General features: G+C 39.4%; 1 protein-coding gene across 17 annotated transcripts in view; it reads left to right on the forward strand.

The window, feature by feature from the left end:
* LOC108759637 (ankyrin-3) overlaps positions 1 to 24,632 on the forward strand; it is an 86,742-nt gene that overhangs the window by 61,319 nt on the left and 791 nt on the right. For 11 of the 17 annotated variants that reach the window (XM_018505138.1, XM_018505137.1, XM_018505140.1 and 8 more), the window contains 4 exons: positions 153 to 15,746; positions 16,714 to 16,782; positions 17,678 to 18,877; positions 24,380 to 24,458. In XM_018505138.1, coding sequence (XP_018360640.1) covers positions 153 to 15,746; positions 16,714 to 16,782; positions 17,678 to 18,877; positions 24,380 to 24,458 — 16,942 coding nt within the window. Of the gene's footprint in view, positions 1 to 152; positions 15,747 to 16,713; positions 16,783 to 17,677; positions 18,878 to 20,531; positions 20,710 to 24,379; positions 24,459 to 24,632 lie in introns of those variants that run through there. The other 6 variants (XM_018505148.1, XM_018505146.1, XM_018505139.1 and 3 more) reach the window with 6 other exon arrangements.

Below are 24,632 nucleotides of genomic sequence, written 5' to 3' on the forward strand. Positions count from 1 at the left end.
CACTACTACAGTCTAACCGCAGTTCAATCAAAAGAGCAATCAAAGAGCGAGCCAGCTTACACTAATGATGACGAAATTGACAATAAAATTGTGTTCCTTTATTTTGCTACCACGTATACAGATGCTTAAAATATATTATACTTAATTAACAGGTGTAATAGCAGACGCAGAGAAAGAGAAGGGGAAGTTAGCGAAGGAAGGGTGGTCGGTGGTTTATGATGATGATGATGATGATGATGCGCGGGACAATAAAGAGGCGCGGGGTGCAATAGGGCAGACTGTAATTAATGTTCATTTAGATCAAGCGGCCACCGAGCCGGAAGGTTTCGTTCCCAAATTAGAGCAAATCCCTAGTATTGAACCGCCGATGATTAAACAACATCGTGGTGGGACGCCGGATCCCAAAGTTAGCACTTCAAAAACAGTAGTTTCTGTTAGTGGTGATCCGAAAGTAGGTCAGACAGTAGTAACTAAGACTACGGTAATAAAACAGACTCCGACTGAGACCGTGACTACGAAAGAAACGGTAATAGTTTCCCCCGATAAAAAAGACGTTGTTAGCGAGAAAGAGAAACTATCTAAGGAGGGTAAGGAAGTCGACGAAAAGTTGGGCGCAGTTCCTACGGACGCGATTGTTACGCAAAAAACGGTAAAGGTCGACACAATAGTTCGAACTGATCAAAAGAAGTCAGAAATTAAAACTCCAGCAGACAGAAATAAAGATAAAGATAAGGAGAAGGAGAAGGATAAAGAGACTGTTACGAAGATTGCGAAAACGGCTTATGAAGATGTTTACAACGTGCCACATTCGGTAGACAGCACGGAAGAAAAATCAGACGAAGAGAAGAAAACAAAGGATAAGAGCGGCGGAATTTTTTCGGGAATTTTTAAAGGCTCCAAATTGAAGAGAGGCAAGAAAGGTTCAAAGGACACATCCTTTGACAGTGGTGACGAGGAATCGAAGGCTGTCCTAACGAAAGTTTCTGAACAGCAGCCAGAATTTCCTTCTACCGAAGTAACGGATTCGCATTTTGACAGCAGATTACCAGAAATCACAACTGCACCCGATGTAAGATCAGCTACTGTGGAATTTTTAGAAGATTCTCGACGAATCGCTGCAGGCATGCATGTACCTTACGAAGATCTTGCTAAACCAGTGGAGAAAGAAGACAAAAAAACAGAGGCTGCTGAGACCGATGATGACGGTAAAGATAAGACGAGCTTCTTCTCGAGTTTGTTCAAAAGTAAGTCTAAAAAAGACGAAGATGGATCTGTCTTACCTGCTATTCATGTTGAGAAACCTAAAGAATCCGCAGAACAAATCGCAAAAAAAGAGAAGAAAAAGCTGGCAGCAATCGCAAAGGAAAACGAGGAATTATTGGAATTACAAATGAAGGAAAAGGAGAAAGAGATAGAAGCAACTCAGATTGTCGAAGTGCCTAGCATAATCGAAAAAGAAACGGAAAAAGCTGTGAAAACTGGCGCGAAAGTCATCGAGGATACCAAAAGCAAAGCAAAGATCATTTCAACGGATGAGCAGCCACCTAGTAAGGATGACGAAAAGGAAGAAGATCAAGTAAAGGAGAAGAGTGGCTTCTTCGGTATCTTTAAGAGTCCAAAATCCAAGGACAAAAAACTCAAATCGAAGGAGACATCCTTTGACAGCGGCGATGAGGAAATCAAAGCCGTAACGGAGAAACTCTTGGATGATACGCGGAAGATTGCTGACTCTAGCGTGTTACCGATTGCGTACAAAAGCGACGGCACAAAAATCACTCCCAAAGCAGAGGTACGTACTTTCGTGTCGTCTACTCATTACGACGATATTCCTGCGGATAAAGTCAGTAAATCTTACGATGTTGTACAAACCACAATGAAGATCGAGAAGACTATCCACGAAGAGGTAAACGGGAAAGCGGACATTGACAAGGAGAAAATTCAGAAGGAAGAAAAAAAAGATGTCGAAAAACCTGCTGCAGAAATAAAATCCGATACGTCGGAACCGAAAGCACCCGAGACAGAAAAAGAGATGGGCGACGATATCAAAGAAAAGAGTGGCGGCTTCTTCGGTATGTTTAAGAGCCCGAAACTCAAAAGCAAAAAGAGAAGCAGATCCCGAGAGCATAGTTCTTCGAAGGATACCTCTTTTGATAGCGGAGACGAAGACATTCGATTGGCAACGGCGAAACTTCTAGAAGACACAATACAGATGGCAGAGAACTTGAAGCAAGCTGAAGAAGAGTTACCAGAGAGTGTTACAAGAACTCCGCCTATAGATGAGAAGATAAAAAAATCTATCATTCCCGAAGATGAAGCTGTTGAAAAAGATAAGGGAAGCGGCATTTTCGGTATATTTAGAAGTCCCAAACAAGCGAGAGGTTCCAGATCCAGGAGTAGATCTAAGGAGAAGACACCTTCGCTCGAACTGCCAGATAGTGGCCACGAAGACTTACGAAAAGTAACTACAGCGTTCCTGGAAGATTCGCGGAATATGGCGAATATCATGGGCGAATTGACAGATTCGAAAGATAAAGATGATAAATTATCAAGAGAGATAAAAACAGTTGACCAGCACATCACAATTGCAGCAGAAGACGTTAGTAAAGCCGTCCAGGATGGTAAAGACGTGATTGCCAAAAAAGTAGAAGAGAAAACACACGATGTCGTCGATAGCGTTGAAACTGCAAAAGACAAAACGACTAAGGAAGCAAAGAAAGCGAAAGACAAAGGTACAGGATTCCTATCGGGGATATTTAAAGGTGCGAAGCATGCTGTAGAGGAAACATCCGACGTCAAGGAATTCTTGGACGATACGAAGAAAGAAGCTGCTTTAGAGGAAGCACGAGCCAAAGAAGCGGCAGCCACTGGCTTGAAAGATCTCGAAGCGAAAAAAGATGCTTTAATAACAGGCGCGAAGGACATTGCTGACAGAACTGTTACCGACATTAAAGAATCCAAAAATAAGACGGTGTCCATTGTGAAGGGAAAGAAAGAAAAAGTCTCGGAGAAGATTTCGAAAGACGTAGAGAAGGCAACGGATCATGCAAAAGCAGCTACTGAAAAAGCTATAACAGATACAAAGAAAGTGAGTGAAAAAATAGAAGGCACTGCGAAGGATGCTGTACAAGCAGGTACAGAATTCAAAGATACAATCATTACGGAGATAAAGGAGGATACAAAAATGGTGGAAGAAAAATTATCATCCGGGGTTGAATCAACTGAAGATACTGCAACATCTGCTAAGGACAAAGCTACCAAAGAAGCGAAAAAAATTAAAGAGAAAGGAAGCGGTTTCTTCTCTGGCATATTCAAAGGTGCGAAACATGCCGTAGAAGATGCAGCTGACGATGTTAAAGAATTTATGGACGAAGCGAAAAAGGAAGCTGCATTAGAAGAAGAACGAGCCAAAGAAAAAGCTGCTGCAAGTCTGAAAGATCTGAAAGATAAAAAAGACACAGCTGTTAGTGATGTTCAAGAAACTGTGGACAAAACCGCCGAAAAAGTGAAAGAAGCAAAACACAAAACCGCCGAAAAAATGAAAGAAGCAAAAGACAAAACAGTTTCTGCATTAAAAGATCAAAAGGATAAAGTTGTCGAGGAAGTCTCCAAAGATGCACAAAAAGTTGCTGACGCTACGAAAGCAGCTGGTGAGAAAGTAACAGATGAAACGAAGAAAATCGGAGAAAAAATAGAGGAAACTTCGGCAGATGTTGCACAAGCTGCCAAGGATACTAAAGATGCAGTAATTAAAGAGGTAAAAGATGATACAAAATTAGTGAAAGGAAAATTAGCAGCTGGCGCTGATGCGGCAGCAGAAGCTGCGGATAGCGCAAAAGAAAAAGTGACAAAAGAAACAAAGAAAGCTAAAGAAAAAACAACTGGTTTCTTCTCCGGTATTTTTAAAGGTACGAAACACGCCGTAGAAGATGCAACAGATGACGTTAAAGAATTCTTGGATGAGACGAAAAAAGAAGCTGAAATGGAAGAAGAACGTGACAAAGAAAAGGCTGCTGCAAGTCTGAAAGATCTGAAAGATAAAAAAGACACTGCTGTTAGTGGAGTTCAAGAAACATTGGACAAAGCTGCCGATAAAGTGAAAGAAGCAAAAGATAAAACAGTGTCTGCAGTAAAAGACACAAAAGATAAAGTTGTCGAGGAAGTTTCCAAAGATGCACAGAAAGTTGCTGACGCTACGAAAGCAGCTGGTGAGAAAGTAACAGATGAAACGAAGAAAATCGGAGAAAAAATAGAGGAAACTTCGGCAGATGTTGCACAAGCTACCAAGGATACTAAAGATGCAGCTATTAAAGAGGTAAAAGATGATACAAAATTAGTGAAAGAAAAATTAACTGCTGGCGCTGATGCGGCAGCACAAGCTGCAGACAGTGCAAAGGAAAAAGCGACAAAAGAAGCAAAAAAAGCTAAAGAAAAAACAACTGGCTTCTTTTCCGGTATTTTTAAAGGTGCGAAACATGCCGTAGAAGATGCGACGGATGACGTAAAAGAATTCTTGGATGAGACGAAAAAAGAAGCTGAAATGGAAGAAGAACATGCCAAAGAAAAGGCTGCTGCAAGTCTGAAAGATCTGAAAGATAAAAAAGACACTGCTGTTAGTGGAGTTCAAGAAACATTGGACAAAGCTGTCGATGAAGTGAAAGAAGCAAAAGATAAAACAGTGTCTGCAGTGAAAGACACAAAAGATAAAGTTGTCGAGGAAGTTTCCAAAGATGCACAGAAAGTTGCTGACGCTGCAAAAGCAGCTGGTGAGAAAGTAACAGATGAAACGAAGAAAATCGGAGAAAAAATAGAGGAAACTTCGACAGATGTTGCACAAGCTACCCAGGATACTAAAGATGCAGCTATTAAAGAGGTAAAAGAAGATGCAAAATTAGTAAAAGAAAAATTGGCAGCAGGCGCTGATGCGGCAACAGAAGCTGCGGACAGTACAAAGGAAAAAGTGACAAAAGAAACAAAGAAAGCTAAAGACAAAACAACTGGTTTCTTCTCCGGTATTTTTAAAGGTACGAAACACGCCGTAGAAGATGCAACAGATGACGTTAAAGAATTCTTGGATGAGACGAAAAAAGAAGCTGAAATGGAAGAAGAACGTGGCAAAGAAAAAGCTGCTGCAAGTCTGAAAGATCTGAAAGATAAAAAAGACACTGCTGTTAGTGGAGTTCACGAAACATTGGACAAAGCTGCCGATGGAGTGAAAGAAGCAAAAGATAAAACAATTTCTACACTAAAAGACCAAAAGGATAAAATTGTAGAGGAAGTTTCCAAAGATGCACAGAAAGTTGCCGACGCCACGAAAACAGCTGGTGAAAAAGTAGCAGATGAAACGAAGAAAATCGGAGAAAAAATGAAGGAAAGTGCAACAGAAGTTGCACAAGCTGCTAAGGATACTAAAGATGCAGCAATTAAAGAGGTAAAAGATGATACAAAATTAGTGAAAGGAAAATTAGCAGCTGGTGCTGTTGCTGCTTCAGAAATTGCAGATAGTACGAAGGATAAAGCGACAAAAGAAACGAAAAAAGCTAAAGAAAAAACTAGTGGTTTCTTTTCTGGCATTTTCAAAGGTGGAAAACATGTTGCTGAAGATGCATCTGATGATGTTAAAGAATTTTTGGATAAAACAAGAAAAGAAGCTTCTTTAGAAAAAGAACATATTAAGGAAGAAGTTACGGCAAGTATTAAAGATTTGAAAGATAAGAAGGATACAGTCGTTACCGAAGTTCAACAAACTGCAGACACAGCCTTCTTTGATATAAAAGAAGCTAAGGATAAAACTGTTTCTGTAATAAAAGATAAGAAAGATAAACTTGTAGAAGAAGTGTCGAAAGATGCTGAAAAAGTGACCGATGCAACAAAAGCAGTCGGTGAAAAAGTAACAGCAGAAACAAAGGAGGTAGGTGAAAAGATGGAATATGCCGCGGCAGATGTTGCGAAAACTGCTAAGGAGACTAAAGATGTAGCTGTCAAGGAGATAAAGGAAGATACGAAATTAGTGAAAGAAAAATTGGCAGAAGGTACTGATGCTGCTGTCATGACGGTAGATAGCACAAAGGATAAAGCGACGAAACAGGTAAAGAAAACAAAGGAAAAAACAACTGGTTTCTTCTCCGGTATTTTTAAAGGTGCCAAGCACGCTGTAGAAGATGCGGCTGACGATGTTAAAGAATTTATGGATGAGACGAAAAAGGATGCTGCGTTTGAAGAGGAACGTGCCAAAGAAAAGGCTGCTGCAAGTCTGAAAGATCTGAAAGATAAAAAAGACGCTGTTGTCATTGGAGTTCAAGAAACTGTGGATGAAGCCGTCGATAAAGGGAAGGAAGCAAAAGAGAAAGCAGTCTCTGCAGTAAAAGACAAAAAGGATGAAATTGTTGAAGAAATTTCCAAAGGTACTCAGAAAATTTCCGATACCGCGAAAACAACTGATGAGAAAATAACAACGGAAACAAAGAAAATTGGTGAAATAATAGGAGATACCGCGACGGATATTGCGCATACTGCCAAGCACACTAAAGATGCAGCAGTTAAAGAAGTGAAAAAGGATACAAAGAAAGTTAAAGATAAACTGATAGCAGATGTCAATGTTGCTGCAGAAACCGCGGAAGGTGCGAAGGATAAAGCAACGAAAGAAGCAAAAAAGGTTAAAGAAAAAACCAGTGGTTTTCTGTCTGGTATATTTAAAGGCGCTAAACATACTGTGGAAGATACAACTGACAACGTCAAAGAATTTTTGGATGAAACGAAAAGAGAAGCATCATTAGAAAAAGAACGTATTAAAGAAGATGTTGCTGCAAATATTAAAGATTTGAAGGATAGAAAAGATGCCGTGATTGCAGGAATTCAAGAAACTACAGACAAGGCCATTATTGACGCAAAAGACACGAAAGATAAAACAGTATCTGCAATGAAAGACAAGAAAGATAAGGTTGTCGAAGAAATTTCCAAAGATGCGCAGAAAGTTGCCGATACCACGAAAGCGGTTGGTGAGAAAGTAGCGGATGAAACGAAGAAAATCGAAGAAAAAATAGAGGAAACTGCGACAGAAGTTGCACAAGCTACCAAAGATACTAAAGATGCAGCAATCAAAGAGGTAAAAGATGATACAAAATTAGTGAAAGAAAAATTAATTGCTGGCGCTGATGCGACAGCACAAGCTGCAGACAGTGCAAAGGAAAAAGCGACAAAAGAAGCAAAAAAAGCTAAAGAAAAAACAACTGGTTTCTTCTCCGGTATTTTTAAAGGTGCGAAACACGCCGTAGAAGATGCGACAGACGATGTTAAAGAATTCTTGGACGAGACGAAGAAAGAAGCTGAAATGGAAGAAGAACGTGCCAAAGAAAAGGCTACTGCAAGTTTGAAAGATCTGAAAGATAAAAAAGACGCTGTTGTCACTGAAGTTCAAGAAACTGTGGATGAAGCCGTCGATAAAGGGAAGGAAGCAAAAGACAAAACAGTTTCTGTAATAAAAGACAAAAAGCATAAAGTTGTCGAGGAAATTTCCAAAGATGCGCAAAAAGTTACCGACGCCACGAAAGCAGCTGGTGAGAAAGTAGCAGATGAAACTAAAAAAATCGGAGAAAAAATAGAGGAAACAGTGACAGAAGTTGCACAAACTGCCAAGGATACTAAAGATACAGCAATTAAAGAAGTAAAAGAAGATACAAAATTAGTGAAAGAAAAATTAGCAGCAGGTGTTGAGGTGGCAGCGGATGCTGCAGACGGTGCAAAGGATAAAGCGTCAAAAGAAGCGAAAAAAGCTAAGGAAAAAACAGGTGGCTTCTTTTCTGGTATATTTAAAGGCGCTAAACATGCCGTAGAAGATGCTGCTGACGATGTCAAAGAATTTATGGATGAGACGAAGAAGGAAGCTGTTTTGGAGGAAGAACGTACCAAAGAAAAAATTGCTGCGGAGCTTAAAGATTTGAAGGATAAAAAGGACGTTGTTGCAACTAAAGTTCAAGAATCGGTAGACAAAACCATCACTCATGTGAAAGACACGAAAGATACAACAGTTGCTTCTGTAAAAGATAAGAAAGATAAAAGTGCAGAGAAACTTTCCAAAGACGTACAAAAAGTTGCCGATACTACAAAAACAGCCGGTGAAAAAGTTGCATCAGAGACGAGGAAGTTCGGTGAAAAAATAGAAGAAACTGCAACAGATGTCGTACGAGATGTGAAAGATGCTAAAGAAGAAGCAGTTAAGGAAATGAAAGAGGATACAAAATTCGTAAAAGATAAATTAGCAGAAAGTGCTGATGTTGCTGCGGAAGTTGCGGAAAGTGCAAAAGATAAAACAACAAAAGAAGCGAAGAAAGTTAAAGAAAAAACTGGTGGATTCTTTTCTGGTATATTTAAAGGTGCAAAACACACTGCGGAAGATGTATCTGAAGATGTGAAGGAACATGTAAGCGATGCCAAAAAGGAAGCGACTAAAGAATTGGAAAGGTTAGAACGTAAGAAAGATGATATGATGCATAGTACAAAGGATGCCGTGGACAAAACCGTTAAGAGTGTGGAAGATGCCGAAGATAGAACAGTTTCTATCGCGAAAGATACGAAAGACAAATTGGTAGACACAGCTGCCAAAGACATGGACAAAGCAGCACATGATTTGAAAGCAGCTCGTGATGACGTAATCACAAAGACCAAAGAAGTAGTCGATAAAGTAGAAACTTCCGTGGCAGATGTTGGACATGATGTGAAAGATATTAAGGATACAGCTGTTACAGAAGCAAAAGAAGATGCTAACGTTATAAAGGAAAAATTGGCTGCCAAAGCTGAATCTATATCGGATTCAGTAGAAGTCACTAAAGACAAGGCAACTAAAGAGGCGAAGAAAGCTAAGGAAAAAGCTACTGGATTTTTTTCGGGAATATTTAGAGGATCGAAACATTCTACGGACAGCGCAGTGGATGATGTAAAAGAATTCCTGGACGAAACGAAAAAGGAGGCAGCATTAGAGCAAGCGCATGTCAAGGAAGCAGCAGAAGCCGAACTAAAAACTCTGGAGCATGAAACAGACCGCATGATTTCCGAAGCGAAAGAAACAAAAGATCGTGTTACTGAGAAAATAGTTGACCAAGTCGAAAAGACTATCGACGCCACTAAAGTGGCAGGCGATAAAGTAGTTACAGATGAAAAACGAATTATCGATGACATCGCGCAAGGTGTTGCAGATGTTAAAGATAGCGTGGCAAAAGAAGTAAAGGAAGATGTACAAGCAGCAAAAGATAAATTACAAGCAGGTGGTGATGCTGTAGCAGAAAGTGCTACAACTACGAAAGATAAAGTAATTAAGGAATCAAAAAAAGCTAAAGAAAAGGGTAGTGGTTTTCTTTCGGGAATATTTAAGAGCGCAAAGCATTCTGTAGAAGAAGTATCTGACGATGTAAAAGAATTTGTAGACGAGACAAAGAAGGAAACCACTCTGAAACAAGAGCAAGCCAAAGAAAAAATCGTTGAAGGTGTCAAAGACTTGAAAGATACAAAAGAAGCTCTTGTTACTAGTATTCAAGATGTTGCTGATAAAACCGTTATTGACGCAAAAGCTATTAAAGACAAAACTGTCTCTGCAGTAAAAGACAAAAAGGATAAAGTTGTCGAGGATGTTTCTAAAGATGCGCGTAAAGTTGCTGACACCACGAAAGCAGCTGGTGAGAAAGTAGCAGATGAAACGAAAAAAATCGGAGAAAAAATAGAGGAAACTGCGGCAGATGTTGCACAAGCTACCAGGGATACTAAAGATGCAGCTATTAAAGAGGTAAAAGAAGATGCAAAATTAGTAAAAGAAAAATTAACTGCAGGTGCTGATGCTACCGTAGAAGCTGCGGATAGTACAAAGGACAAAGTGACAAAAGAAGCAAAGAAAGCTAAAGATAAAACAGGTCGCTTCTTTTCTGGTATATTTAAAGGCGCCAAACATGCTGTAGAAGATGCAACTGGTGATGCCAAAGAATTTCTGGATGAGAAAAAAAGAGAAGCTTCAATAGAAAAAGAACATGCTAAAGAAGAGATTACTCGAGGACTTAAAGATTTGAAAGATGAGAAAGATACGATTGTTTCTGGTATTCAACAGGCTGCAGACAAAGGTGCCGATGACGCGAAAGAGGCAAAAGATAAAGTTATTTCTGTTGCTAAAGACAAAAAGGATAAAATTGTGGAAAAAATTTCGACGGACGTACAGAAGGTTGCCGATGCGACGAAAGCAAGCGGTGAAAAAGTAGCAGCAAAAACGAAAGAAGTTGGTGAGAAAATAGAAGAATCTGCATCGGATGTTGTGCAAGATATTAAAGATACTAAAGATACGGCAGTTAAGGAATTAAAAGAAGATACAAAATTAGTAAAAGAAAAATTGACAGCAGGTGCTGATGCTGCTGTAGAAACTACGGACAGCGTAAAGGACAAAGCCACAAAAGAAGCGAAAAAGGCTAAGGAAAAAACAGGTCGTTTCTTTTCTGGTATATTTAAAGGAGGAAAACATGCCGCAGAAGAGACAACTGACGATATTAAGGAATTCTTGGAGGAAACAAAAAGAGAAGCTTCATTAGAAAAACAACGTGCTAAAGAAGAAGTTGCTGCAGGTCTTAAAGATTTGAAAGATAAGCAAGACGCTGTTATTACTGGAGTTCAAGAGGCCGCAGACAAAGCCATCACCGATGTAAAAGATGCAAAAGATAAAACAGTTTCTACACTAAAGGACCAAAAAGATAAAGCGGTCGAGAAAGTTGCCGACGTCACGAAAGCAGCTAGTGAGAAAGTAGTAGATGAAACGAAGAAAATCGGAGAAAAAATAGAGGAAACTGCGGCAGAAGTTGCACAAACTGCCAAGGATACTAAAGATACAGCAATTAAAGAGGTAAAAGATGATGTAAAGTTAGTGAAAGAAAAATTAGCAGCAAGGATTGATGTAGCAGCGGATGCTGCAGACAGTGCAAAGGATAAAGCGTCAAAAGAAGCGAAAAAAGCTAAGGATAAAACAGGTGGCTTCTTTTCTGGTATATTTAAAGGCGCTAAACATGCCGTAGAAGATGCTGCTGACGATGTTAAAGAATTTATGGATGATACAAAGAGAGATGCTCAATTGGAAGAAGAACATGCTAAGGAAAAAATTGCATCGGAACTTAGAGACTTGAAAGATAAAAAAGATGCAGCGGCAACAGGTGTAAAAGATGTTGCAGATAAAGCTACAGCTGACATGAAACATGCAAAAGATAAAACAATTTCTGGTGTTAAAGATCAAAAGGATAAAATTATCGAAGAAATCTCCAAAGATACGCAGAAAGTTGCTGATACCACAAAAGCAGTTGGCGAGAGCGTAGCAGCGGAAACGAAAAAGATCGGTGAAAAAATAGGCGAAACTGCCGCAGATGTTGGCCATGCTACCAAGGACATTAAAGATGCTACAATTACTGAAGTAAAGGAAGATGCAAAGAAAATTGAAGATAAATTAAAAGCAGGCGTTGATGCGGCTGCAGAAGCTGTTGATAGCGCAAAAGATAAAACGTCGAAAGAAGTGAAGAAAGCTAAGGAAAAAACAGGTGGTTTCTTCTCTGGTATCTTCAAAGGTGCGAAACATGCTGTAGAAGATGCAGCAGACGATGTCAAAGAATTTTTAGATGAAACAAAACATGAGGCAGAATTGGAAGAAGCTCGTATTAAAGAAGCAGCAGTTACTGATTTGAAAAAATTGGAACATAAGAAGGATGCTGTTGTCAGTGATGTAAAAGACACTGCAGATCGAACTGTCGCTGAAATAAAAGAAGCTAAGGATAAAACTGTCGCCGCAGCAAAAGATACGACAGATACAGTCACTAAGAAAGTTTCGGAAGATATTCAGAAAGCTACTGATGCAGGTAAAGCTGCTAAAGACAAAGCAGCATCAGAAGTAAAGAAAGCTGGTGAGAAATTGGATTCAACAGTACAAGACATTGCACACGGGATTTCGCATTCGAAAGATGCAGCCATTAAAGAAGCTAGAGATGAAAGCAAAGTAATGAAAGAAAAAATGACAGCTGGAGTTGAAGCTGTGACTGAAAGTGCTGAGACTGTTAAGGATAAAGCGGTTAAAGGGGCAAAGAAGACAAAGGAAAAAGGGTCCGGTTTTCTGTCAGGCATATTTAAAGGTGCCAAACATTCTGTTGAAAGCGCAGCAGATGATGTCAAAGAATTTCTAGATGAAACGAAACGTGAAGCAGAATCGGAAGAAGCTCGTGCTAAGGAAGCGGCTGGGTTGAAGGAATTGGAACATAAAAAAGATGCTGTTGTTATTGGCATAAAAGATACGACTGATCAAGCTGTTGTTGGAATAAAAGATGTCAAAGATAAGACTGTTGCCGCAGCCAAAGATACAAAAGAAAAAGTTATTGGAAAAGTCTCGGAAGATATTCAAAAGGCTACAGATGCGAGTAAAGCTGCTAAAGATAAAGTGACAGCAGAAGTAAAGAAAGTTGGTGAGAAATTGGATTCAACGACACAGGATGTTGCACAAAAAGTTGCAGATACCAAAGATGCGGTTGTCAAGGAAGTACAGGATGATACGAAAAAGGTGAAAGAAAAATTAATAACCGAAATTGAACAAGCAGCAATAGATGCGAAACATGCAAAGGATAAAGCAGTTTCTGTTGTTAAAGATCAAAAGGATAAATTTGCCGAGGAAGTTTCCAAAGACGTGCAGAAAGTTACCGATGGCACGAAAGCAGTCGGCGAGAAAGTAGTAGCAGAAACGAAAAAGACCGGTGAAAAAGTAGAAGAAACCGCGACAGACGTTGCACAAGCTTCCAAGGATATTAAAGATGCAGCGGTTAAAGAAGTGAAAAAAGATACAAGGAAGATAAAAGGACAATTGACAGCAACCGCTGACTCTGCCGCGGAGGTTGTAGACAGTGCAAAAGATAAAGCGAGAAAAACGAAGGAAAAAACAAGTGGCTTTTTTTCCGGGATATTTAAAGGTGCAAAGCATGCTGTAGAAGATGCATCTGGCGACGTCAAAGAATTCTTGGACGAAACGAAAAGAGAAGCTTCTATAGAAAAAGAACGCGCTGAGAAAGAAATGGCTGCTGATCTCAAAACTTTAAAAGACAAAAAAGATTCTACGATAGCCGGAGTTCAGGAGGTAATAGACAAAACTGTCGCTGATGTGAAAGATGCGAAGGATAAAACAGTTTCTACCATAAAAGATGAAAAAGACAAAGTTACTGATGACATTTCCAAAGATGTTCATAAAATTACCGATACCACAAAGGCAGTTGGTGAGAAAGTCGTAACAGAAACGAAAAAAATTGGTGGAGAAATAGAAACAACCGCGGAAGATGTTACACAAAGTGTTATAGATGCTAAGGATGCAGTGGCTATAAAAGTGAAAGATGATGCAAAAAAATTGGTGAAAGAAAAAGTGTCATCTGATATAAGCGCTGTAGCCGATGGTAGTCAGGCTGCTAAAGATAAAGCGACTAAAGATGTGAAGAAAGTTAAAGAAAAAGGTTCCGGTTTTCTATCGGGAATATTTAAAGGTGCCAAGCATTCTGTTGAAAGCGCAGCAGACGATGTCAAAGAATTTCTAGATGAAACAAAACGAGAGGCAGAACTGGAAGAAACTCATGCTAAGGAAGCAGCAGCGGCTGGATTGAAAGAATTAGAACATAAAAAGGATGCTGTCGTTACTGATGTAAAAGATACAACTGATCAAGCTGCTGCTAGAATAAAAGGTACTAAGGATAAGACTATGACTGCAGCGAAAGATACAAAAGAAAAAGTCATTGAAAAAGTCTCGGAAGATATTCAGAAGGCTACAGATGCAGGTAAAGCTGCTAAAGACAAAGTGACAGCAGAAGTAAAGAAAGTTGGTGATAAATTTGATTCAACAGCACAGGATGTTGCACAAAAAGTTGCAGATACTAAAGATGCGGTTGTCAAGGAAGTACAGGATGATACGAAAAAGGTGAAAGAGAAATTGGCAGGAGAAGTCGAAACTGTGGCCCATGGTGCTGAAACAGCTAAGGATAAGGCAACTAAAGAAGCGAAAAAAACTAAAGAAAAGGGATCCAGTTTTCTCTCGGGAATAGTTAAAGGTGCGAAACATGCTGTTGGAAGCGCAAGGGACGACGTTAAAGAATTTCTGGACGAGACAAAGTACGAGGCGAAATTAGAAGAAGCTCGTGCTAAAGAAATTGCAACGGTTGGTGTGAAGAAACTGGAACACAAGAAAGATGTTATTGATAGCGCAAAGGATGTTACAAAAGAAATAGTAACTGATGTTAAGGACGCTAAAGATAAAATTTCTGACTCAGTGATTCAAGTAGCGGACACTACGAAGATTGCAGTTGATAAGCTAGCGACTGAAACAAAGAAGGTTGGTGAAAAAATAGAATCTAAAACCACGGATATTGCACATGGTATAGGGCATGCCAGAGAAAGTCTCGATAAAGAAATAAAAGAGGATACAAAGGCGGTGAAGGATAAATTATTAACAAGTGCCGATGCTGTCGCCGACGGCGCCAAAGCAGCCAAAGACGAACTTGCGAAAGATGCTAAAAAGGCGAAGGACACGGGTTCAGATTTCCTATCTGGAGTTATTCAGAGTGCAAAGCAAACAGGAAAGGAAATTTCCGACGACGTGAAAGACTTTCTGGAAGTAACCAGGCAAGAAGCAGCTGCTGATGAAGCACTCGCTAGAGAAGCCGCGGCGACAAAATCAAAAGAACTGGAAAAAGCGAAGGATAAAGCCGTTGTTGAAATTAAAACCTCTACGGGTAAAGTTGTGAAAGGCACGAAAGACGCTAAGGAGAAGAGTCTTTCCAGTATAAAAGGTGCAAAGGACAAAACGATCTCTACTGTGAAAGCGGCGGGAAGTAAGATAGGGCATAGTGTGACGCAAGCCGGGGAAAAAGTTAAATCTACTAATCAAGATGTGACACAGAAAACTAAACGCGCCAAAGATGCCATTGTAAGCGAAGCAAAGGAAGATACACGAGTAGTGAAAGGAAAATTGGCTACTGGCACAGGTGCAGTCGCTAGTACGGCAGAGACTGTTAAGGACAAAACCGCGAAAGATACTAAAAAGATCAAACAAAAATCAGGCAGTTTTTTATCAGGCGTGGTTAAGAGCGCCAAACACGCAGTAGAAGATGCAACGGATGATATGAAGGACTTCCTGGAAGAGACCAAGCAAGAAGCAACCGCGGAAGAAGCTCGTACTAAGAGCGATCTCGCTCAAGCGAAAGATAAATCCGCCAAATCTACAATTGATGCGAAGAACAAATCTGTCAGTGCCGTTAAAACTACGAGAAAGACTCCCCCGAAGTCACAATTACCAGTGGACGCGAAAGGCACGGGCAAAGCTTCGCCTATCACTAAGAGAACGGGCAAGGTGACTGAAACGCCAGCGACAAAAAGAAACGGTGATAGAGTAGGATCGAAACGCACAGGCGAGATTGCTCAGGAGGTAGTTCGTAGATCCGATATAGCTGGCAGGTCAGAGACGTCCGGTGGCGTCGAGCATTTAACCGAGACAGTTAGCGTTAAGAAAGTATCTCGCATTCCACAAAAGAAAAGTTCGGGTAAGGAGACAGGGTCAGACGATTCGGGTAATTCGCGTAGAGTAGTAGAGACAGTAACCACGGTAGGGCACCCCGAGCCTCGCACACGGCACTCCGTCACCACAATCGTGACAAAGTCTGTGCGAACGACCCCACCGCCACCCAGTTCACTCGCCGAGTTCACTGACAGTAGAACCGAAGGTATCTTGCAATAATCTTGCGTTATATCCATATCTATATCTATATATTATATATTACATATACCAGCTGTGTGTAACATGATTAATGATTAAGTTGACGCTTCTCTGTAACTTCAGTTTTACTAGTTATTCTCGTGACATCAGAGAGCAAAAAAAGAGAAAGATATATATACATATATATACATTCATGCACCTTCGTCAGTCATTAATGAAACCTAACACTCTAATCTTTCAGTCATTTTCAGTCCATTAATTCATCATTTTACGATCCGTAGAACCAATCGACAACATCCGAGACAATCATACTACCGCTTGTTCCTATTATAATTTTCTGTGTATTGTTTTAAATTTTCTTTATGTATTCCATATGTATCGAATGGGTATATTGTTAATCCAATTTTACATGAATGAGACGATGTGTCTAATTATGATTATATATATTTAAGTTGAAATCTAAATCAGGAAGAGTTCATTATAGCATGAAGATTCAAAGAAAGCTCCGATTAATATTGAATAGAACAAACGATATACCTATATGTACATACTACATTTAATTATTTGCTGCACTTATTTTCAGTTACGTCTTAACGATTTTGTTAATATCTATTTAATGCATGATTCCAGGTTTTTTGCGCTATTTTTTAAACGTCTCTTTTACCACGATGGATAATTTTCCTAGTATTACTTCTTGAACATTGGAATCTTATTTTGTTGCCCCAACCGTGTCTCTTTTTTTTCGTTTGTAGCGTATATAACATATAGAGATCACGTATTTACGATTATGCGGTAATTATGTCTCATTGAAATTAACAGGAATACCACAACTAGCGAAGCATGAACTGAGGTATGCCATGCAGAGAAAAAAAAACATCATCCATCATCTAATCTTTGTTGAATCATTGCTTTCAATGTCATATTTGCCGATTCCAAATGTAAACTCAATTTTTTTCTCTGTATGAACTTTTCAGACGTGACCAAAGAGGCTGCACGACGGGCACAAAACCTGGCGGACCAGGCGTACACCTCGACGAAAACAGGTAACGTAAAATCGACTCGAGTAAAATGTAAAAGAGTTCACGTACGCGGATCATCATCTCCGATCGAAGATCAATAATGGTAGAAGACTTTGTTTTTTGGTGCCCTCATTTATATTTAGCTTTATCTTCCATAGTTAGCACCTGCCGACGCTTTCACACTAACTGATACTGTGCGCACGTCTCTTACTAAATAGTTACCGATCTCTTTTTTTTTTTGTATTGTCGAAGACAAGAGGTAGAGTTTTCATTTGCTCGAAAAAATTAATCTGTATATAATATATACTCGTCGAGTAGTTTAGCTAGTTGTATAGCGTGTCCAGCAAATTGTGGTATCGTCATATCGGCGAGGAAGTGATTTCTCTGTGAAAAAAAGACAAGCCAAAGAAATATAGATTAGTTTTTACTTTTTTCAATTGCGTGATTTCAGAAAAAATTTGGAATATTCTGAATGTTCTCGACGTTTGTCTGCTTCCATAATGGTACATTTTAGTAAGATTCAGGCGCCACAACCAGACACCGTTTTTTAATGAGTGTATTCTCTTTCGTTTCCGATAAAAAGACTAATCCTGGTTGCAATATTGATACTAACTAAAAAAAAACTAAATAAGCGGGCAGAGCCGCAATGCACGCGCACACGCATCATGATGCGCGAGACGCATCTCTTCGGGATCGCTTCTCCTATGCCTCACATGCGTGCGTGCGTGCGTGCACCAAGCGCGAATCTTTCGTTAATTAGTGCGTAATGTGCGCGTACACATGCGTATGCGAGGCAGACACGCTCCGAATCTTTCCGGTCTAACTTTGGCAGCTGGGCTAGAGTTAAAATTCTTAGTGTGTATCAATGTGCTTTATGTCCTTGTTCCTGTTCTTGTCCATGTCCTTTTGGATGGGTCAGGGCATGATTCGGCTGAGATTGATGGGACTGTAGAGAGGCATGCTACTTCTGCTCCATCAAAACAACCTGTTCCCGCCCCGCGTCTCTCCACCACCAAGCCGTCTACCAAACCCGAGTTCCATCTGGAGCTTAGTGATGCCTCACGAACACATAAAACGGTCGAGCAGCCTTCCAAGCCAACGCAGGAGATGCAGTTACCGAGCAAGAGCAGTCCAAAGAGCAAGATACCTTTTAAAATCGATCCTCTGGTGCCTAAATCGAGCGACGATCCCAAATCCGTCCCATTAAAGTTCTCGGAAGATCACATCATTGATCCACAGGCGGTTTCGCGAACCGTCAAATACGTTACTGAAGATACAGATGGAGAGTTGATCAAAGAGACAATAGAGGAGAAAAAGAAAGTATCGAACGATGCGATCCAGACAGTCAAAACGGACGATCTGACCGAGATAAGTGGCAAAACGGAATTAATTCCTTCCGTAGAGCAAATACGAACAACTACAGTGACCAACAATTCGTCGATCGATCCTACGAAATTGAAGGAACTATTGGAGACTGGTGGTATTGTAGAGATGGTGAGAACTGTGACTTTGACGTCAGAGGATAGTACTTTGCAACCTGTAACGCGTGAGGAGGTTGTCAAGAGGATAAATCAAGTCGCTAATACGCTACCCAGCGAGATCTTCGATTTCGGTGACTCCTCTACCACTATGATAAAGACCGACAAATCGGAGCCTGACGGTGTCGTACAGATGGTGCAACGCGTGATGTCGGAGACGTCGGAGATCGAGAAGACCGAAAGGGTGGTGAGAACGATGACTTCCAGCAGTGGTGGCGACGGCTACGGGGACGCGGAGTCCGCCCTAAGAAGCCTTCAGGAACAATTAACGAGATCCGAAATCGGAGAAACCGCCTCTTGGACAGCAGCGAATGAACAATGGGAGGTGCAGTATTCGCAAGACACATCACCTGGTTCTGGAAATGGTGGTGTTGACACGTTTGCCAGCAACAACAACAACAATAACAACAACAAGAACGATGGTAGTTCAAGGCACGATATGCACAGCGACACCGATAGTGACGGTTCGCCGCAACCTAGAAGAAGATCCCCGAGCAAGAGGCGTACGTTGGGCAGTTCCAGCGGGTCGGATGTAGCACTGCACGAAGGTGCGGAGCTGTCCCCGTTGGAGGACGACCAAGGTACCGCACTCTCACAGCTAACCTTCTGCATAAGCAATGTACATACCCCTCGAACTCTCCCTCGCTAATCGGTTACTTCCTGGATTATGTGAACGAACGAGTCTGAAAAAAAAAAAGAAAAGATATATTATATTTGTACATAGATTATTACACGTTGAGCCTTGGTGTTGAATCCCTGCTACCTTTGCATGCAACTCCCATGCATTTTCCTGTACTTCCCGCTAGTTGCATGATGAGAAGAATTAATATTAGGTGGTGGAAGTTGATCGATGAAGATCATCTTTGGAACGATTAAGTTGGTCGATTGAGATCACTCAAATCCTAAAGTTACATGTGTCACAGATACAGTTGTTCCAGGGATGTAAATTTGGATTTGGAAACAGTCAAAGATCTTCTGTTAGCTCATTTACAATTTGCATTTGAAATTTTCTCTTAGTTTTAATATAACCTTTTTATTTATTTATGATACTTTGCAGTACTTGCATTAAGTATAGATTTTAAAACTTCAAAGAAATCCTTTCATGAACTTGAAATAATTGAGAGATAATTTGGTTAATTTTTAATTACGAGGACCTTTGACTTTCTATTGCTTGAAACTCGAGGTTGCAAAGGATAAAATGGGAATTGTTTGCTTGGAAATTGCATGATCTGTGATATTTTGCACAAAGATCAATGTCGATGGCGTCGTACGTACCTTTTTACAAAAGGGTAGTGACCCGGAAGGAAAAATAAAGCTTGTGAGGTACAGTCGTACAAATCTGCAGTCATAAAACATGCGGTATATTCTTATTCGTGCTTCGAGGAATTGTGACATGTACGATTAATGGTGATCGACTAAGTGTTGCTTCTCGTTTGGGAAACGTTCGATAAGAACATCATTCTTTTACTGTTTTGTTTTTCCGTTGGTCTTGGCTAAGATGGAGAGGTTTGTGATCAGGGGCTTCCTGGGACTAGTATCTATACTTTCATTCGCGATCAGCCACGTTGAACGATCAAACATATATATATCACACGCCGACGCATTGTACATTCGGTGATATGTAATAAGATTTAACGAAGTTGCTTTACATGATTTTGTCGAAATAGCGTTTAGTTGCACGAAACAACAGGGCAATGTTTGTAATGATTGAAAAAAAAAAATTATACAATGATCGCAACAAACGTTTAAAAAATTGTCATGGGATATAAATTCAACGCATATATCTGGTCATTTAATGCTAAACAATATGAGCTAGTTCACAGAAGCTTTTTCAACAATTGCATGAGATTATTTTCATTATTCATAATATTCAATGAAAATAGTTGCGCGATTAAAACTTGAGTTTATCTTTCGAAGCTTTTTAATTTGGTAATAAATTGAAATATAGGCAATATTTTTCGAACCAACGAGAATTTAATCGTAAGCATACTGTTTAATGATGATAAAATTAATCTATCTCGATTTTGACTTTCGAGACAGAATGTGACTATCCTGTTATTGTCGGCTTTCTCATACTAATTACATGGCTGTGGAGTTATCATCCTATCAGTCAGCCAGTCAATCAATCAATTAATCAATCAACTGATCAAAATTCACATATACGACCATAATTCATGGCAATTGATAATCTTTAAATAGCAGAAACACACGGTATGGTACGGTCGATTTGCTCAGGTAATACGATAGAACCGAAGACTAGGATGAAGACATCCGGTAGAGCCAGCTGCGCGTGTTGGACGAGCATAGCTGTCGCTGTGCTGATACTTCTAATAGCACTTATACTTGCCCTGGAGCCACAAATGTTTCGGCGTGTCATCTACACTCTGTCTAACAATATCCCGAGGCAAGCCGGGTACGATTACCCTTCACATTATTTATTTTTTTATTAAAGAATATATACCATTTTATAATATTAAACATTTTTTAAAACCAGGCTTTTATCAGGCGGTTATCGGGATAGAAATTTGAACTGCTAATAAGTATCGCTAATAATAATTACTCAATATTTTATTTTATTTTCAAAAGTGACGCGACTCAAATTTTCTCTGATCAGTGCTCATCAATTTGCTTTAAAAATGATATAACCAATTATCATTCTTACGAGTTCGCTTGTGTACTTTTATAAGCGAAAATTAAGAGAAATTCTCTGAAGTTATAATACTTATTAATCAGATGATTGCTTTGAACGCGTCACTTTTGAAGAAAATGTACATAATTAATTCATAGATATTTTTGATTATTATCATGCGAGGTGTACTTAGGGCTTGTGTATCAATATTATATTAAATATGCAATATTCTATGATACATAAAACATTATCAGTAGATATATTTATCCGAATGTGATATTCGCATATAATACTAAAATCTACTTGTACATTTTTTTAATCACTTGCAATCGCAATGATTTCGAAGTTAGTTTATTTGCGTATAAACTACTTATAAGGAAGGTACTTATAAGGATTTTACTTCGATTGAACGCCAGCAGTGATCTTAATAATTCCGGCAAATAGTGAGGAAGATTGAAAAACGCGCAATGAACGGTATTTATAAAACTGAACTATAACCTTCTGTCACATAAAGGATTACTCTTTTGTACCGATATCGATTACGTGTGATAAGTCGTCGTTTATCTTGAGAAGACAGGTAAATCCCCGCGATCAACGAAACTTGTTCAGCAAGCTTTCTTTTTTCTAGAGTACGACTTGCATGAATATTGACATTGATACTCCCCCGCATGATTGCATCTTTGTATCGTACTTCTTAATCTTAGTCTAGCCCGTAGTAGCTGTTTTACTTTTGCGTAGTACCCCGTTATTGGGGCACAATGATATTCCCGCTCCGATCAATAGAAAGATATGTTTTATACCTAGTTGCACGTACCTTCGTCATACCAAAAAATACTCCCACTCTCCTCTCTCTCTCTCTTTATTTTTCATTTTTTATCTTTCTTCTTTTCCCCCCTTCTTTTTCTGTTTCTTTTTTGTTTTAGTTTCGAGTATCCTATAGATCACTATTACCCCTCTAGCTCTCTTCTGACAATAAGCAACTCAAGATAAAGCTAAAGTGTAGAGGGACCAACAATCGTGTTTTTTTAGTCACGTTAGGATTGTTAGGCGAATCGTCATGTAAGTAATGTCTAAGTGTATGTATATGTATCGTGTCTATACACGTGTGCAAGCACAAGGTATGCAGCTTGTTTCGGATTCTATCGATATATACGGATGAGTACACATGGCTACATCTCGAACGGCACCAAACTAACTGTCTTTTCGTCGCTACGTAAGAGCAAGTTGCGTTGCACCAACCGATATGCTGCGGCTTTTTAACAAGTCCATCACCGAATCCGACCCTTCCGATCCCGCAGAACTGCAAACGTACGTCGAAGGGCAGTGCGAAGGGGACTAAGAACCGATATAACTCCGGCGAGTTTGGATTTCAGCACCATTTCGACGCATCGAAAGGCGGACTCCCCGGAATTACATCAGGTTAAAATCCCCAGATGGAGAACCGAGACAGAAGATATTCATGTTTCTTCCTCGCATCCCTTGAGTCTGTAATCGTTCTTCTTATCAACGGTTTGCTGTTTGTAAACGCAATAATCATTTCGATAGCGTCATTCAATATCCAATCGTCGATTAGCGCATATCACGCGTGCTTTATTGATTCAGTATCCTTGAATATTTGAGTTTCCCAATTCATCCAACATGTTTCCTATTCTGCCGTGCCAGACGTGAGGATCGACTTAAGTACAATGATTTGTCGTCGCTCTGAAGAAGTCAAAATCTTCGCGAGAATATATATTAACGTATTTTTCGCATATATCAGGAATTAATATCACCGAATTATTCGCAATAATACACCAGCAACACTTGACCGTTCGTCTAACAATACTAACTAATGTAGTTAGTACGGGCTCCTATGAAATGGCTGCCAAATCTCATGGAGCGTTTTGTGCAAAACTACGGTCAAAACCAAAGGGCGGTAGATTTGCGTAAAATCGTGATATTTGATAACTTCTCTTTTTTAATCCCGCTAACATTGTTTACCTGAGAAAGATTTATATTTTCGTCGTATGCACAATAGTGTAAAAATATCTATACAGTGGAGATACCTTTTTGATCTTATATCTTCAGAGTTATCATTGCTTCACTTCCGAATGCCGTTAAGATCACGAATTGATAATTCGTTTCTACTACGGTATTCAAACTTTATCCGAATGTATTATACTATCCGGATGTATTTACCAAATTTTCAAGGAAACACCACTTTCAGTTTTTACCGTAGTATAATCTTTTGTTGTATCGAGAACGTTGAGTATCTACATCTCTTATATACGACTAACTGCTAAATGCTTTGTTCAGCGGCTTTTATCAGCGCTTCACACGAGCTCGCTGCGCGCAGCACAATCGTACTGAGAAGTATTTCGAATATTACTCAGTAATAATATCGCCGTAATTAACTACCTACAGATCAACGAGCGTTTATCTCTAAGCGCAGTTACAACGGCGCTGTCTTCCTATGAAAGCTGGTTTTTCAAGCGAACCTAAATAGCAGAATAATTACTTATGCCCAAAAAGTGAACACAAGAAGTCAATAAATTCGAAGTTTATCTTACGTTGTAAAATCAAAATTAATTTAGTACGATTTTTAATTTTGGCTCTATTCCAAATTTCACTGTCAGTGCCGAGACTCTACAGTACGTAACGTAAATTATAGATTTTCAGCGCTGGCAGTAAATTTGGAGCCGTTGTTAATTAGCATTTGTCCATTTGCATCCAATAGTATGTCATAAAAGTTCTATTACGCTTCTTGGTACCAAAAGAAATTGGATCTATACATCAAACTGCTATTTAGGATCATCATGTCAGTAACACAATTACTTTTTACTTTTCGTACATGAAGCGAGGAATCATCTCGTCGATTGTATCACGATTTATTAGATTCCCTGTGATTAATCACTATACGCGATTAAATCATAATCGATACATAGGAATTCAGCCGAGTTTATGATGACTTACAGCTTGTAGCACACGTGTAAAAGTAATTAGCATCACGAGAAAAGAGTAGTGGACACAATAAAAGTTGTACAAGTGTATGTATGTATATATATATATATATGTATATATATATATGTATATACATCACGCGAGGTATAATATTTGCCGTGATTCACGTGTAGAGCGAGATCACGTGAGGAAAACGGTTGCATATAGTTTGGCTAGTTGGGTGAAAATGCGTTATTACTTATTATATAACATTTATATTATATTATGTATCGTCAAATGTTTAGCGGTGTTGTAACTTTTTTTATATGTGTCTAGTATTTTACCCCCTTGTTTTGGGCATGATGTAAAATTCTAATATATATAAATATATATATATGTATATATACATATATGCATATATATACGATTCGTACTTGTTCTCTATGTAAAACACGCAGCAGCGAAATAGCAAAATCCGCCGCATCAGTGAAGCGCACGAAGCAGATGTTTGATTTGTTCTCATTTGTTGTCGCAGAATCTGACTTTTTGCAACATAGCGAGCCATCCTTCATGGAAACGACAACGATCGAGGTGGATCCTGTCACTCAGGAAAGGTACATACGAATTATGATCTTTTTTTTCTTTTTTTAATATATCGAGGACAGGTACGTTGTTATTATCTACTCTTACAGTGACAAAAACAGATATTTCTTTACTTTTATCTCCCGGTCACGACGCTGTTCGTTTCGAAAATTATTTAAAGCTTTTTCCTCGCGCTGTATACAATA

Source organism: Trachymyrmex cornetzi, unplaced genomic scaffold, assembly GCF_001594075.2.
Source record: "Trachymyrmex cornetzi isolate Tcor2-1 unplaced genomic scaffold, Tcor1.1 scaffold20, whole genome shotgun sequence".
In the NCBI taxonomy this organism is placed as follows: Eukaryota; Metazoa; Arthropoda; class Insecta; order Hymenoptera; family Formicidae; genus Trachymyrmex; species Trachymyrmex cornetzi.